Source organism: Cicer arietinum, chromosome 6, assembly GCF_000331145.2.
Source record: "Cicer arietinum cultivar CDC Frontier isolate Library 1 chromosome 6, Cicar.CDCFrontier_v2.0, whole genome shotgun sequence".
NCBI classification, from domain to species: Eukaryota; Viridiplantae; Streptophyta; class Magnoliopsida; order Fabales; family Fabaceae; genus Cicer; species Cicer arietinum.
In genome coordinates this window covers 23,388,982-23,405,989 of record NC_021165.2, presented here as the reverse complement: position 1 = coordinate 23,405,989, position 17,008 = coordinate 23,388,982, and the positions used below count along the sequence as shown (strand labels likewise).

Sequence of the window (17,008 nt, the reverse complement as noted above, 5' to 3'; positions counted from 1 at the left end):
AGTGGTTGTTACATTGGATGTACTAATTTGATTAGGATTATGAGGAATAAATATTGAAGGGACATAAGTCCCTATCTTACCAACTTAACCAATAAACAATGAAAGGTATATGTGCCTTGTCCAATTATGAATATATTGTGTATGCTTTAGGAAATTTGCTTACGTGGCAAGACATAATTGGTTGATAGAGTTGGCGGGAGTTGGTGAGTGACCCAACCCAACCCTTTCTTACTCTAATTTTTTCCCCTTAAAAAGTAGGGTAGGAGTCTTAAGAAGCTCAACACCATTGGACTCTCAAACAATTCACACACACACCAAATCCTAAACTACCTCAACACAATTCAACACAACTCCTCATCTCTAACATTTTCTCATCCTCAAAGGTAACAATGTTTCTTTCTCATTTTCATTTTCATTCACATCTTCTTTTTTCTTTTTTTTTTTTTAAATTATTTCCTCATCTCATTGATTTCAATTTCCATTCCATGTTTATCAAAACTTTACTTTAAGCTTTTTAACCACAACTTTTTAATTTGAACCCTTTGATGTCTCTTTAGTTGCAATTTTATCTTTTTAATTTGAACCCTTTAATGTCTCTTTAGTATGTGCTCCATGTATCAATTCTTTCATAAGTATTTAGGATTTGTTTGTTTGATATTTGTCTTTGTAAAATGACTTTTTTTTTAATTTTTTTTTTAAGTGAAATTATATTTTTAAATACATTAAAAAATCTAAGTAACAATCTGGTACGAGGCAGTTAGGAATCCAAGTTCATTAACTTCCCAAAACGTATCGATAGTTTCACATGCATTAAGAATTTGTTTGTTTGGTATTTATAAACATTTTTTTCTTCTTCAAATTTTTAGTTTTTTTATAATTAAGTATATTCAAGAAAACAAAATTTTAGTTCGATAAGTGATAAAAAATTGTAGATAGATATATGATATATTGGAATGCGAATTCGAACTCATACTCTTTATTTTTTGTATTTAGTATGAATGAATTTTGTATTAGACACTTTAAAACCAAAAAGAATGTTAATTTTATAATTAAATAAATATTTACTTTCATTTAGGAAAAATCAATTTTTATTTAATAATTTATTATAAACATCTCTTTTAGAAAAATATATCTTCCACTTACGTATTCAAAACAAAAAAAAATCTAACTACGTTATGTCTGTTTTTTTATTTTATTATTCATACGTTATGTATGTTTGTATTTTGTTTTTGATGAATATGAAACCAAAATAAATAATGTGTTTCTATGTTTTTTTTTTATAGAAAAAATAATGTGAATGATATGTTGATATACTAACATTAGTTAATTTTTATTATGGTTTATAGTGAAACCAAACCATTAAAAAAAATAGAGATGATCATCAACGTGAGAGATTCGACAATGGTACGACCGTCGGATGAAGTTACACGAAGAACGGTGTGGAACTCCAACGTTGATTTGGTGGTGCCGAATTTCCATACACCAAGTGTTTACTTTTATAGAACCAATAGTGCTTCGAATTTCTTTGATGCCAAGATTATAAAGGAAGCACTGAGTAAGGTGCTTGTACCATTTTATCCAATGGCTGGTCGTCTTCGTCGCGACGAAGATGGCCGTGTTGAAATTGACTGTAATGGTCAAGGAGTGCTCTTTATCGAGGCCGATACTGGTGTGGTCATCGATGATTTTGGTGATTTTGCACCCACGCTTAAGCTCCGTCAGCTTATCCCAGCCGTTGATTATTCTCAAGGAATTGAAACATATCCCCTCTTAGTGTTACAGGTACGTTACATTTTTCTTCATTTATGTATTAGTAGTTATCATGTTCATTAAAGGAATACAAAATTATTTTATTGTCTTAGAGACTATTCGATCATTACTACTAACAATTAATAATATTAATTATTAATATTTATCGTTGAAAAAAAAATACAATGCTCATTAAATGTTCTATATTCATCAAAAAAATGTTTTGTTTTAAAAAGTACATGAAAATTTTTGTCCAAATTTAAGGCCAGAGAAAGTATATCTATGGATAGATCAGAGCACTGAAAATATAAACGGACACTTATTTTAGAATATTGTGTCTTTTCTAGAATATTTTGTGTTGTTATGTACTATGATATTTTCTTTGACATAAAATTATTGAAATATTTTCTTTTTGGATAATTAAATTAAATTTACTTAAAGGGGGATTGACAATAATTTTGCTAATTAGTTTTAGTTTTTTTGTACTAAACTTGCAAGGTGACATCATTAAATTTATTATTATTGATGAGGGTCCTTCCTGAGTGGAAATTTTGAGTACTCGTTCCCATGATAGCAAATACTTTTTTAAACTTTAAATTAACACTTATTTAATTTTATTTTCTTCTAAACAATTTCCAAAGAAAAAAAAACCTTATTAGTTCAGGTGTCATTGTTATAGGAGAAAAGTATATATATGCGTTATTACTTTAAGTTATTGAAAGAGTTTTCCCTTCAAAGTCAAGTAACTGAAGAAAGAAAGCATAATATTCTTCATTTTTTGGCAATGATTTGTTTAATTTCTTTTAATCAACGAACAGTAAATCAAATTATATTTTTGCAATTCTCTATTAAATTTATTTTCTACTTATTAAATAATTTTTTAGTTTTTTATTTAGAATTTTTCTTTTTTAAAAAGGGAACATTTTTTAATATTATTATTAGAAAATAGATCAAATTACATCCATAAGTTACACTAAGAGTTACACTAATTCAATAATATCGATTTGAGTACATATTTTTCAAAATAGTCTCTAAAACTTAACTCAACTGATAAATACAGTTAGGTTTAACGTCTGATTTTGAACATGACAACTCGTAGTTGTATGAGTTAGAATTTACCATATCTTTTAAAACAAAAAAAATTCAAAATATGACGTTAGATTACAAGTTAATATCATATAGTATCTATAAATTTTAACATTAATTTATAATCGTTTACTGTATCATCAAGATACATAAAAATTAACATTTTATAAATTAATGTTAAAATTTATAGATACTATATGATATTAACTTGTAATCTAACGTCATATTTTGAATTTTTTTTGTTTTAAAAGATATGGTAAATTCTAACTCATACAACTACGAGTTGTCATGTTCAAAATCAGACGTTAAACCTAACTGTATTTATCAGTTGAGTTAAGTTTTAGAGACTATTTTGAAAAATATGTACTCAAATCGATATTATTGAATTAGTGTATATATGATCAATAACATTAAATTTAAATCAAAACACTAATTTAAAAAAATATTTATCTACAACCTTCCACACATCTCGATGAGAATATAAAAAGGATTCCTAATCCATTATTCAATTCAAAAAGAAATATAATATATATTTCCCTTTTTGTTGAATGGGTTCGTGCAACCAACCACACTAACTCACAATGATGTAAAGCATATCACATTGTTGAATGCTGATGAGTTTCTTTTCTTTTGACAACTGTAATAAAATTTTGAGTTGAAGAATTTCAACTAAGTCTCGTTTGACAAATTCTTCACCTATCTTTGATGAAAAATATGTAATCATACTATTCAATTTCTTTTTTGACTCGTCCTACTATCCATTTGAGAGTGCCATATTAGTCATCAATTTAAGATTGCTTACCTACTAACTAAAGGAAACAATAAATATATATATTTATGATGAAATCATTTGTCTTTTTAGACATTGTCCTCACTGTTTATTAACTATAATAATTAATGAGAAGATCTACCGTAATATATTTGATTTTAAATTTATAACACATGAATTTTAGTCCACACATACTCAAAATTGGTTAAGTATCTACATCATTGTACACATAATAATATATAGAAGAAAAATTATCTATAAGTGTATACACCTCTTTTACATTCGAAGAAAATAAAAATAAAAAGAGTGATGTGATAGATATAATATGTTGGTAATATATTAAGAAGAGAAAAAAATGCAACTTAAATTCAAATTTTGTGATTAATGTGTGCATGACTTTGCTACATACACCAATTTACTAGACTATTACTATTTGTGTAGGTAACATACTTCAAATGTGGAGGAGTGTCACTTGGTGTTGGTATGCAACATCATGTAGCAGATGGAGCTTCTGGTCTTCACTTCATCAATACATGGTCAGATGTAGCTCGTGGCTTAGATGTTTCCATCCCACCATTCATCGACCGGACACTACTTCGTGCCCGTGATCCGCCTCGCCCCGTTTTCGAACACATTGAATACAAGCCTCCACCATCCATGAAGACTAGTCCACATAATCAACCAACAAAAGCAGACTCAGAAGCTACGGCAGCCGTGTCTATTTTCAAATTGACCCGCGAACAGCTCGTCACATTGAAAGCTAAGTCCAAAGAAGCTGGCAACACAATCAACTATAGCTCTTATGAGATGTTAGCCGGTCATGTTTGGAGAAGCGTGTGCAAAGCAAGATCACTTCCTGATGATCAAGAAACTAAATTGTATATTGCGACCGATGGAAGGGCAAGGTTGCAGCCTCCTCCTCCACCAGGTTATTTTGGCAATGTGATTTTCACAACAACACCTATAGCTATAGCTGGTGATCTCATGTCAAAACCAACATGGTATGCTGCAAGTAGAATCCACAATGCGTTGTCTCGAATGGACAACGAGTATTTGAGATCAGCTCTTGATTATCTAGAGCTACAACCAGATCTTAAAGCTCTTGTTCGCGGTGCACATACTTTCAAGTGTCCGAATCTTGGCATTACTAGTTGGGCTAGGCTTCCAATTCATGATGCTGATTTCGGTTGGGGAAGGCCTATTTTCATGGGACCGGGTGGAATTGCTTATGAAGGATTGTCTTTCATAATTCCAAGCTCAACAAATGATGGAAGTTTATCTGTTGCAATTGCTCTTCAACATGAGCATATGAAAGTGTTTAAGGAATTGTTGTATGATATTTGAAGAAACAAAAATGATTAAGGAGCTTGGCTTTGTTGTCATTCAGAACACCACTATGTTTCTAAGGTGGTGTTCTGTTTCCTACTTTTTTTGTTTAGATACTTTTGGTGAACTCTATGCAAATGTTAATGTGACTTGTTTCAGCTTACAATAGACTGAATTCTGTGGTGTAAGCTTTATAATCTGTAAACAACTTATTTTGTTATTACAGTTACCACAAGACTTCAAACATTTGGAAACTTGTTAATTGGTATTGTTGTTATTTATATATCAATTGAAAAAATCTTATTGATAATATTTTTGGATGAAATTCACATGTATCATCCTACCGGAGGCAATCGCCAATCGAACAACAACATTAAGATTTCTCTTATATTTCACAAGAGATTGACCGAAGAGTTTCTCGAGAAGGACTATCTCTATACACACTCTCTCTACTTGCAGATCTAACATGTTTCCATTAGGCTAACTACATTGAATTAACTCAATATTTGTCCTCTCTGATTCAAAATGCAAATATGTGACAAGCTTAACTAGAAGCATTTATTCATGTCAAAATTTAAAATTTAAGTTCTGAGAATTTAGAAGCACAATAACAATACTTCATGATGTACAAAGAGATTCACTTCTCTTCTAAAGAATCCCAAGCTTCAAACAGAAACATGTGATACTAAAAATGTTTGAAAATTTAGAGCAACTTAGCATGGAAGGAGAAAACTAATAATAACACAAAGCTTACACACACAGTTGAAATCCTTGATAAAAAAGATGATGCAGATTTTCGAGAACGGCGAGGGTCGGAGCGATAATTAACATTTGCACCACCATTACCTCCTTTTCCTCTATTAGCTTTCTTAATCAACTCATAATCTTGCTCGAACTTTTCCTCCTTGTTATATTGCTCACCTTTTTTGTGAAACTTGATTCCGTCCTTTATGTTTTCATAGGTTCCTATATCTCAATAGAATAAGCAAAATTTTAGTTAGTATATAGAAGCAAAAATGCAGCATATCAAATTAACAAAAATTTAAGGAAATGTTTCTTTGAAAAGGTGAAGAATGCTTACTACTAATACTTTGCTTTGTTTGAATGTTGTTATTTGATGAGTTTAGACCTTTCTGTTCAGAACTGAAGTTTCCATGTAAACCAAAGATTGATATTACTTGAGTGAAGAAAACAATGATGAAGCATGTAAGATATCTTATTCTCATTTTTGGCTCAAGGTTTTTTGTACACAATTTGATAATTGTTAACGTACTTCAAGTTGGTAGAAGAAGAGGGTTTATATAAGGAGTATAAAGAGAGGGAGAGAAGCATATGGACCAAATTCTCTATGTTGATATATAGTTGCTTGAAATAGAAGCAAGGTGCTTCATTTGGAGCCTCTACCTTTAGCTGCATCAGATGCTTGTCCAGCTTATCTCTATGTAACTATGTAGTACTGACGTTGACACGAGCACTAGACACGACACTGACACGTAGGCATCAGTAATAATAATTTAAGAAAATTGAAGTGACTAAATATAACCATATGTGTCAGTGTTGTGTCAATGTCGGACATTGAGTGTGTGTCAGACATCAAACATGTCTTCTATTTGCGGTGTCGATGATACATAACTCTAATCTTAGCCATGGTGAACACATGTGAATACTGCTTTCTAAGTAGAAAACCATGAAACAGTAATAAATTTCTCTTGGAACAATTAACATAGAGAATTTTTGCTGACTTGCAGTTTTTTTAATAGTTTTTAATTACTTATATTCCTCACACCCCTCAAGTTTTGTAGATGTGTGTATCAATAACTTTGTGTCAAAGTTTGGAACCACACAGGAAATGACACAAGTCCATTTAGTGGTTGCAAGGATATAGAATAAAGTAATATTCCTAACATGTTTTCTGTCTTACATATCAAGTTAATGGTATGTTGCAAAGGCTCAATCTAAAATGTTTATTACAGTGAACTAATATGGCGCTTTCTTTCAGGTTTCAAACCATTGTGGAAAACTAGTAGAGGAAAGGACATGCACTGTCAGTGTAAAGTTATTTCACACTGATGACCAATCAGAACTTGTCAACACAACAAACAATTGCATAACTACATTTTTTCAGTTTCTGGTTTGCAATTGTTTGATGAGTTGACAACTTGTGATCGATTATCAAAGTGAAATAACTTTACAGTATAATGTATTAGCCTTTAATCTCATAAATATAACAGCATGACTGAGAACATCCCCTAACTCTTCATTGATCATGAGTTCTGAGGTTGTATTTGTAATTCTCTGCAATAAATGTCAATTGTTGAAGCAACTAGTTTATTTTGGCACTGCTCTATTGTCAAAGACTAACCAAAGAATGTCTCTATTCTCTAACCAACCACATGACTGTTTCTTTGAGATAAATTGATATTGGAAAATGTAACACTGTTTCATTGACCTTTGATTAAATTAAACTTGTGCCAATGTTTAAAATAAAAGATCTCTGCAAGTAACTAGTTCCATCATTCTCATACTAATTTCAAATTTGAAAAAAAAAAAAGTAGATTATCTGGCTATCAAATTCAAATTGAAAAATTGGTAATCAATGCATATTTTGTTTTTTTTTTTTTGGTGGTGGGGGGAATGGTGGAGTCCTTATGGTGTGGAAAGTTCTCATTTTTGAACTTTTTATAATTTAGCTTCTTAGTTAAATGATTTAAAATTTGATGAAATAGTTTATCTTTCCAAAAGAAAGTAAAATTAGCTTCTTTCTACTTCTCTCTTGTTAGTAAAAAACCAAAGGTTTTCTTTAGAATTTCAGCCTCACAAGTCACCCAAGTTCAACATTTACATATTTGCATCTAGTTATCCAAGGACAACAAAACAAGCAAGATTTCAAGGGAAGACAATTCAAATAATTGCTTAACAAGAGATATCAAGAATATTGGGGAACTTGGCTTGGGATTACTTGTAAAGAAAGTGATTATAAAACTGCCTGAAGAAGATTATAGAAAAGTACTGTTCTTTGAGGTTGATAGGAGCAAGCAAGCAATTTGGCAATATGTTTGATGCAATTGGAACAAGACTACAGAAGCAAGAGTTTTACTTCAGGCAGTAACGACAGCGACAGAAAAAAAGAGAAAGATGGATGATTCTTCCATAAAATCTTTTGAACACGCTACACTAGTGCTGCAAGAGATGGAGTAAAGATTCATTAGTAGATCCAGTTAACGAGAAAGGTGATAAATTCAAGGAAACTCAGATTTTCATGGAGGAGTATGTCACAGTACTCCACACCAAATTTGGAGAACTCAAGTGGAAAGAACTCTGACATGGTTAAAAGTAGGACAGAAATTTGGTCTTTGACATATGATGCTGAAGAATCTCATCAACCGAGTGGCCCGATAACAATGACCTAATAGGAGGTGATCCAACGGATCTTAACCAGATTTTGATACCACTTTAAAATTTAAGTTTTGCCTAATTATAAGGTGAGGACTGTCCACCAGTTATAAATACATTTTCAAACCATATCTCATCCAATGTGGGGCTTTTACAAAGATTGTTTGAGCCAGTTGATCCTGCAAGAACCGATTTGAAAGTTCCTTACACAAAACCAAAAAGATCTTCATGGGATTTCAATATTGGATATCAAAGGGAAACTTGGAGATATATCCTTTCAAAGTCTAAACCTTCATTTGGGAGTTCTTCTAATGAGAAGGTTCCTTACAATTAACATAATTAAGACATACTCAAAACATAATGATTTGTTTCCACATGACAGTGCAATGTGGAGGACAAGGACACTGTAAGATACTGCAGTAGTAAAATATGGAGCTACAACAACAGTAACACATGAAGATAAAAAAAAACAGTATTTGATTCTGGTTTGATACACAATTTGAAAACAGAAGCAGCTATAAAATTCACAAAGAATGACAACAAATCTGCTACAAATGTACATGACATGGTTGTGGATGGAACCGATGAATTTGCAACTTCTGTTGACACAGACCAAAATCAAGGAAACCAAAAAACCACTCCCGAAGAAGTGTTGGGCAGACATTATTAGAATTAGGGTTGGGCCTAACTCAACTCCTACAAAACCGGCGTATAAAGTGAGGACTGCCCCACTTATAAACACATGTTCAAATTTTATCTCATCAAATGTGAGACTCTTTAACACATCCCTCACGCTCAGGACTGGACATTTGGAACATGACCCAAGTGGCCTAATGGTGGTGACCAAATAGCACGGGGCCCAACGAATCTTGGATAGACTCTGCTACCATATTAGAATTTAGGTTAGGTCTAACTTAATCCCTATAAAACCGACTTATAGGGTGAGAGTTGTCCAACTTATAAACACATGTTCAGACCTTATCTAGTTCTTAAATTAAAAACACAATGTTCTAGTTCTGTTTTTTTCAAGCAACATGCAAAGATTCATTAAAAACACAATGTTCTAATTCTTTTTTTTTCAAGCAACATGGAAAGATTCATACATCTATTCATACTACAATTCCAAATGACACAAACTAGTTAACAAGCAAACATGTTCTTAATTGTGGCTAAAATATATATTTGGTAGTAATAGTAAAGACTAAGAGAGGATTAAAGAAGGCCTAAACAGAAACAACATAACATAATACTTAACTAGTGGAAGTGAAACAAAGTGATTAAAGCCAAAAGCTTACACATGAAATAAATGTTATGACCCAACAATAAGGTCCTGCAAATAATGACGTTCCAGAATTATGAGAGTGATTGTGATGGTCGAGTGCTCCGCCGGCAATTCCAGCGCCCACTCCACCGCCGATAACTCCAACACCAATTCCTCCTGCCCTTCCTCCGAATCCTCTTCCCCTTCCTCCGCCTCCTCCCCTTCCTCCGCCTCCTCCCTTTCTTATAGTAACTGATAGTTCATGTTTCTGTTCATTTTTACTTTCCTCATAAACAACTTTGTGGTTCAACCTTGTGGAGACTTCAATGTTTCCATTTCCATATAAGTTTCCTATCATTATTGAATAATACCAAAATTATAAAATCAAAAGTGAAAAGAAAGAGTATGCTTCCAGATTTAGAATTGATTCTAGTCTCAAAATCAATTCTACCTAACTTCTCCAGTAACATAGAATCAATTCTCAAATTTATTGACACATACACACACAGAAACAATTCTGGTCCAAACTATCCAAACATAAACTAACATAAATCACTTCAAGTTCAAATCATTTTAAACCAAAATCAATTTTTGTCACGGCAGAACCAAACACACACTAAGTTTGTGCTTTTAAATTTAGAAAGTCAAAGAAAATGTACCTAGAAGCTCATGAGCTTGTTCATTGCTGTGGATTAGGGTTTTATCATCTGAAGTGAAATTGAGATTGAAATCTTCATTAGATATAGCTTGAGAACCTGAAATCATCAATAGGAACACTTGAAGAAGAAAAATTACCTTCATCTTAAGCCTTAAACTTAGATGTGATGAATTTTGAACTAGAGTCTTTGTTAATGTAAAGAAGGTTAAGTAAATGGTTTAATAGTTTGTTACATGAAGCTAAGGTTGATAATTGAGTCACAAAGAAGGTGAAGTTTGGGGAAAAAAGTGATTTAAAGAGATAGAATTAAGAAAAAAATGACTTGTTCAATGACCTTGTGTTTAAGACAACAAGTGGAATATGTCTCTAGTGTCAAAGTTTGGAAAAAGTGTGGTCTCCTTCAAAATGGACCAATAACAGCAATCATGGAATTTAGCTTTTATTTATTTATTTATTTATTTAATGTTTGACAATTCACTTTTGTGAATCTCAATCATTGTCATTCAACCCTCTTCAACTATTTTTCATAAAAAAAAAAAAAAAAAATTATAATTTTGGTTTATATTTTTACATATTTTTAAAACTGGTCTTCCATTTTAATATATCACAGCTCTAGTTCATCTCTAAATTTTTTTACATAAAATAGTGATGTGACGTATTTTATTGAATGTGATATATGATCTAATGATGTAGCACAATTTAGATAGATTAATTATTTAATTGTCATTAATTAAATTATAAAAATAAATATTTTTTTAAGTTCAAAATAATTTTTTAGAATTTTTTAAAAAAATATTATAAGTATTAATTATTTTATATTATTAATTTATATGTCACATCATTTAAAATATACTATATTTTTTTTTTTCAAAATTATAAAAAAGTGACTAAAATTGATGAATTTTAAAATAAAGAATCAATTCAAGAATAAATAAAAATAAAAAAACCTAAACTGCAATTAAGATAAACAAATCTAACATATATTATTATGCGAACATGCATAACAAATTTTTCTCTAAGTTTTTTATTATAAATCCTCCAATAAAAGATATATTAAGAAAAGTTGTTTAATAATAAATTTGTTTAAAAAACGTGTTACATTTATGTATTGACCTTAAAATTATTGACAGCATAAATGAAAAAATTAATTTACATAATTTAATAGTTGATTAAACAGAAAAATGTAAGAAATCATTAAATTTGAAAAAGGGCCTTATATTAGAGACAATGGAAAAAGTGAAATTTTAGTGCTATAATTAAAGTCCGAGGAAGTATAAATGAGATACAATGTCAATCAAATTACTTGTTTTTCTCTTTAAATTTAATTGATGACTTTACAAAAGTCAAAACCACAGTTATTAGAGATTAGACATCCTACCCATCAATTTGACTTCACTTCTTTTAGAAAATAAGGGCCATTTCCCATTTGTTATACGTTTGTGTAGAAACTAATCATTTTTTAAAATAAAAAAATCACATTGAAATATGAATTTAAAAAAATAAAAAATTACTTTGAGTAGTTTTTCATAAAAAATTATTTTTTATAAATGGTTACTAACAATTTATAACAAATTAATTTTTTCTTTTGTCAAGTAATTTAGTGGCTAAATTTACACATCTTAAATATTAAAAAATAAAAATTTCCAATTCGAATACAAGCCTCTATAAAATGTTTCTACTACTATCAACCGAGTTGAACTTATTGACCAAATAGACTCTAAAATGTAAGATAGTTAAGATTGTGCAAAACTACATGTATATGTATAATAAAACAACCAAGGGAATTCTTCTCAATGATCACAAGCTATTTTTTTTATTAACATGACTACCTCTAGTTTTAGTTTTATGACACATTTAATAGATGGAAGTGATCTTAAACTAAAATTTTGTCCGTTTATAACTTAAAAGGAAATTTTGTGTTACATAAAATTTTGGTATCAAAAAGATAATTATTTTGTTATAGAGTAGATTCTAATATATGTTGAAAATTAATGAAATTTTTCTTAAGAAAATTTTGAGTAAAAATTGAGAAGAATAATTATTGCTCTGATATCATATTAAGAGTTATAGTTGAGTTCAAAAAAGAGAGAAACAATAAAAAAAATATATATATAATTTGATATGATAGTTTGAAGAATTATGATACAACTAGTGTATCATAATTTTAATATAACTATCTTTTATCTAATCATATCTAACTTCTAACTATCTTAATCTAATTCAGACGCATATCTAACAATACTAAAAAAATCTAATTTACTGACGGATTTTAGAGACAGAATTTTGTCCATCACAAATGGAGACGGAAAATAATTTGTTGAGACGGATGTAATAAGTTTTATGTTTGAGAAGAAATTTAGAGACGAAATAACCCATCACAAAGTTAATTTGTCTCTAAATCCATCTCAAGCTCTGTTTCTAAAAGTTACACTTACACGCTCTAAAAATCAAAATTTTTATAGAGACAAAATGTAGAGACGGAACAATGACTTCTCAAATGTTTTCCGTCTCTAAATTCTAAAGTTTTTCACAAAAAATTCCCTCCAACTATAGAAAAGTTTCCCTCCCTTTAAAATTTTCTCCAGCCTTCCAGATTCAGTAATTATAATAATAATAATAATTACTATTATTATTATTATTATTTATTATTATTATTATTATTATTATTATTATTATCGTTATTATTATTATTATTATTATTATTATTATTATTATTGTTATTGCTATTATTATTATTAATATTATTATTTAGAAAAAAAATCCAATTAATATGTTAAGATCCTCCATCAAACACGATTTGCATTTTCTCCACCCCTCCACATTCAGTAAGTGTTGCTGAAACTTTCTTTCTAAACCCTAAAAGCGCATTTTTCTCCTAAACTCAAAATCTCATCTTACTTCTAATCAATTGGTGTTTCTGATTTGCATCCACTACCACTTCACCGTGAATTTTGTTGAGTTCCATTCTTTTCCTATTTTCTGCACCGTAAATTAAAGTACATTTCTGCCATACAACATTTATTTCCTTGCATTGCTTTTTTTTTTCCTTATTTATTCCTCTAAAGCTTCAATATATTTTAGATTCAAGCTCTATTTTGACATCTTCCTCTTTTACCCTCTCTGTTGAATCCCTAAAATATGTTTATGTCTTTTAGCATTTGATTCTTTTGTGAAAATTTTAACCTTTAATAATTTTTTAGATAGTTTTGTTTACTTTAATAACTTTTTCATTAAAACAATGAGTAGTTTATGTTTTACAAGATTTATGATGTATTTCTTCTGTTAGATTATATATTAAAATTGTATTTTTTTTTGTGTTCTTATAACTATATTAAACTATATCTAACTATCTTAATCTAATTCAGACACATATCTAACTATATTAAACTATATCTAACTATCTTAATCTAATTCAGACACATATCTAACTATATTAAACTATATCCAACACTTAGGGACACATACAAATCAATGTCTTTGTTAGAACAATTATTCCTAAAAATAAAGCTTTCAAAACTAGTGCTGCACAATGAAAATAATAAAAGATGTGTTATTGGAACACAAAAGTGGTCATATACAAAATATGTATATATGGTTTACGGTTCACCTTTTTTTTTTCACAAAAACAATTGTAAAAAAAACATTTTTTTTTTAAATTAAAAATAATTGTGTAACACAATATATAGATTTGTGTCATTAATTACTTTGATACTCCATTATCCGATGTCATTAACCACTTTTCAATTAAATATATCATTAACCACTAAAATAAATGGTTAATTATTTATATATTAGTGGTTAATGAAATATTCAAAGTGATTAATGACATAAATTTGTATATGTGTCACAAAAAGATGTTTCAATCTATCTATCTATTATATATATTTAAAACAGACTCCACTACCACCTCAGTCTATTTCCTCCACATATGTAAACATTTTCCACCTCATCAAAAAAGCTGATGTATACGTCTTCATAGAGCCTCTACTCAATTTCTAAGTAGTTTATGTTTTTCATTAAAACAATGAGTAGTTTATGTTTTACAAGATTTATGATGTATTTCTTCTGTTAGATTATATATTAAAATTGTATTTTTTTTTTTTGTGTTCTTATAACTATATTAAACTATATCTAACTATCTTAATCTAATTCAGACACATATCTAACTATATTAAACTATATCCATCACTTAGGGACACATACAAATCAATGTCTTTGTTAGAACAATTATTCCTAAAAATAAAGCTTTCAAAACTAGTGTTGCACAATGAAAATAATAAAAGATGTGTTATTGGAACACAAAAGTGGTCATATACAAAATATGTATATGGTTTACGGTTCACCTTTTTTTCTTCACAAAAACAATTGTAAAAAAAACATTTTTTTTTTAAAATTAAAAATAATTTTGTAATACAGTATATAGATTTGTGTCATTAATTACTTTGATACTCCATTATCCGTATGTCATTAACCACTTTTCAATTAAATATATCATTAACCACTAAAATAAATGGTTAATGATTTATATATTAGTGGTTAATGAAATATTCAAATTGATTAATGACATAAATTTGTATATGTGTCACAAAAAGATGTCTCAATCTATCTATCTATTATATATATTTAAAACAGACTTCACTACCACCTCAGACTATTTTCTCCACATATGTAAACATTTTCCACCTCATCAAAAAAGCTGATGTATACGTCTTCATAGAGCCTCTACTCAATTTCTAAATAGTTTTTCCACAAATTATATACATCATCCACTATTTTATATTATATCTCATATTATTTTATAACATCTACTCAAAATTTCTAAATTAATTTTACATTATTATTTCATAACGTCACATTATTATGCTTTTTTTGTCTACATTAGTCAACTTTACATTTTCGCATCTACCTGCCATCTATTTATACTTTTTTTTTGTCTGGATCAATCTAACTTCATATTTTTGCTTTTATAAATATATTTGAGAGTGCTCATCAGAAGTAAATGCAAAAAATTGCAAAGAGGGAGAAAACATTTTTATGACCGGGCTTTGAAGGTCCAATGGAAGGTTTTCATGGCTACGAAAATGATTGTGATTTAGGTATGAATGATTGTGTACTGGCAATAGGATTTTAAGTTGAATAAAATAGAGTTGGTGTTCTTCCTCTTTCAGTTTATGATGAAATATCTCCTAATTAATATCAATTAACATTTAAAATTTTACTACGTGACAAAATTAAATTATATGAGAAATTTAATCATATTCATCTCTCTTTCTAAATATGTAGAATTCTATCAAGGTATGAATGATTGTGATTTAAGTATGAATGATTGTGCAAAGAAAATAAAATTTTCTCTTTCTATTCTCTTTGGATTAATAAATCAAGATACGAATCTTAATACTCTTTGGTATTAATTATTTGAAAAAAATTAGTGATTTTTTTAATTTTATTTATAAGAAAATTTGTGATTTTTAAGATGTATTTATCGTTTAAATAAATTTTTTTATTTAATGTTTGCTTTTTAAATATTAGTGAATGTATAAATATTGTCTTACACTTTTTTATGAAGAGTTTATTTATAAAAATATTCAAAAAATAAAAATAATAATTAGTTCATTGCTTTATATATTTTTCTTCTTATAATTAAAATCGGAGAAAGTAAACAAATATGTTTAAATTAATCGATTTAAATAAAAATTTGGACTTTTGAAAAAATAGTATCAAATAAAATTGTAACTAACATAATGTCCATCCTTGTGGTCATTGTCTATTGGCTCCTTCACCATATTTTTATTATATAACAATATCAAGAAGAGTTGTTATTTTAACACAAAAATTGACAATAAAAAATTGGTTGACAATTTGACTATATGATTAATAGATATTACAAGTGTTGAAATTCATTAGTTATTAATTAAACGTAATTAATTATAAATTTAAATATAATTATTTATAATTTTTAAATATTCAATGTCTACGTCTTTCACAAACTCTATACATTATCCACTATCTTATACTATATCTCCTATTTAAATATTATTTTATAACGTCTATTCAAAATTTTCTAAATTAATTTCACATTATTATTTCTTAACGTCACATTATTATTTCATAATGTTTGTTCAACATTTTTCACATTAATTCCACATTACCACTCAATACATTTTTTTTGTCTACATTAATCAACTTCACATTTTTGTGCCATCTACTTCAACTGTACATATGTCTCTCTTGTTTATATTTCGACTATTTATAAATAATCATTTGACAATTGAGATATAAAACTTCTGACAATTGAGAGTACATATGTCTCTCTTCATATAACTATTTTATAAATAATCATTTGACAATTAAGACATAAAACTTCATTTTGATTTTTTTTTTAAATTCACTTAAATTAAATATACATGCGCAATACGCGGATTAACGTCGAGTAATAAATAAAATTTGAACTTTTTTTTTTTAAAAAAAAAACTATAAAAAAAATATATATTGTTCACCCTAAAAATATTATGTCAATTATTTGTGTTCAAATAATATATTTTTAAATAATAATGATAACAATGGTAAAACATAAAAGAGAAGAGAAGATGAGAAAAACGAAGAAAATAAGAATTTCTAGGGTTACAAAAATAGAATAATAATAGGTAACAAGAGTTGCAATGAGTATATTTATTATTGTATGGTCAAGACTTAACTCTCTTACTCTCTATATTAAGAAAAAACAAACAACAAAAGTATATTTTGGGATCAAATCTACCTACCACTT

At 28.6% G+C, this 17,008-nt stretch overlaps 2 protein-coding genes across 8 annotated transcripts; one reads left to right on the top strand and one right to left on the bottom strand.

Moving 5' to 3' along the window:
* Nucleotides 1–224: 224 nt before the first annotated feature.
* Nucleotides 225–5,176, top strand: LOC101501844 (shikimate O-hydroxycinnamoyltransferase-like). The gene is made up of 3 exons (XM_004506989.4): nucleotides 225–383; nucleotides 1,347–1,782; nucleotides 4,046–5,176. The coding sequence occupies exons 2-3, from the start codon at nucleotides 1,375–1,377 to the stop codon at nucleotides 4,946–4,948; spliced, it is 1,311 nt and encodes a 436-aa protein (XP_004507046.1). The 5' UTR covers nucleotides 225–383; nucleotides 1,347–1,374; the 3' UTR covers nucleotides 4,949–5,176.
* Nucleotides 5,177–5,464: 288 nt separating this feature from the next.
* LOC101500680 (uncharacterized) lies at nucleotides 5,465–10,643 on the bottom strand. 7 transcript variants are annotated; one of them, XR_003473709.1, is made up of 5 exons: nucleotides 10,380–10,643; nucleotides 10,244–10,291; nucleotides 9,619–9,935; nucleotides 6,012–6,404; nucleotides 5,465–5,896 (listed from the first exon to the last, which is right to left on the bottom strand). XR_003473709.1 is itself a non-coding variant. In XM_027336107.2 (3 exons), the coding sequence occupies exons 1-3, from the start codon at nucleotides 10,383–10,385 to the stop codon at nucleotides 5,879–5,881; spliced, it is 477 nt and encodes a 158-aa protein (XP_027191908.1). In that variant the 5' UTR covers nucleotides 10,386–10,641; the 3' UTR covers nucleotides 5,465–5,878. The 7 variants fall into 7 exon arrangements, 1 of the variants encoding a protein (XP_027191908.1); XR_003473705.2 differs by having other exon boundaries at nucleotides 5,465–5,902; nucleotides 10,244–10,642; XR_003473704.2 differs by having other exon boundaries at nucleotides 10,244–10,642.
* Nucleotides 10,644–17,008: the final 6,365 nt, after the last annotated feature.

Bases quoted from the DNA above. Each gene is read 5' to 3' on its own strand.
- LOC101501844 (XM_004506989.4), top strand. From the start codon at position 1,375: ATGATCATCAACGTGAGAGATTCGACAATGGTACGACCGTCGGATGAA. The intron at 1,783-4,045 runs GTACGTTACATT...CTATTTGTGTAG, and splicing joins ATCCCCTCTTAGTGTTACAG to GTAACATACTTCAAATGTGG.
- LOC101500680 (XM_027336107.2), bottom strand. From the start codon at position 10,385: ATGAAGGTAATTTTTCTTCTTCAAGTGTTCCTATTGATGATTTCAGGT. The intron at 9,936-10,243 runs GTACATTTTCTT...CAATAATGATAG, and splicing joins ACAAGCTCATGAGCTTCTAG to GAAACTTATATGGAAATGGA.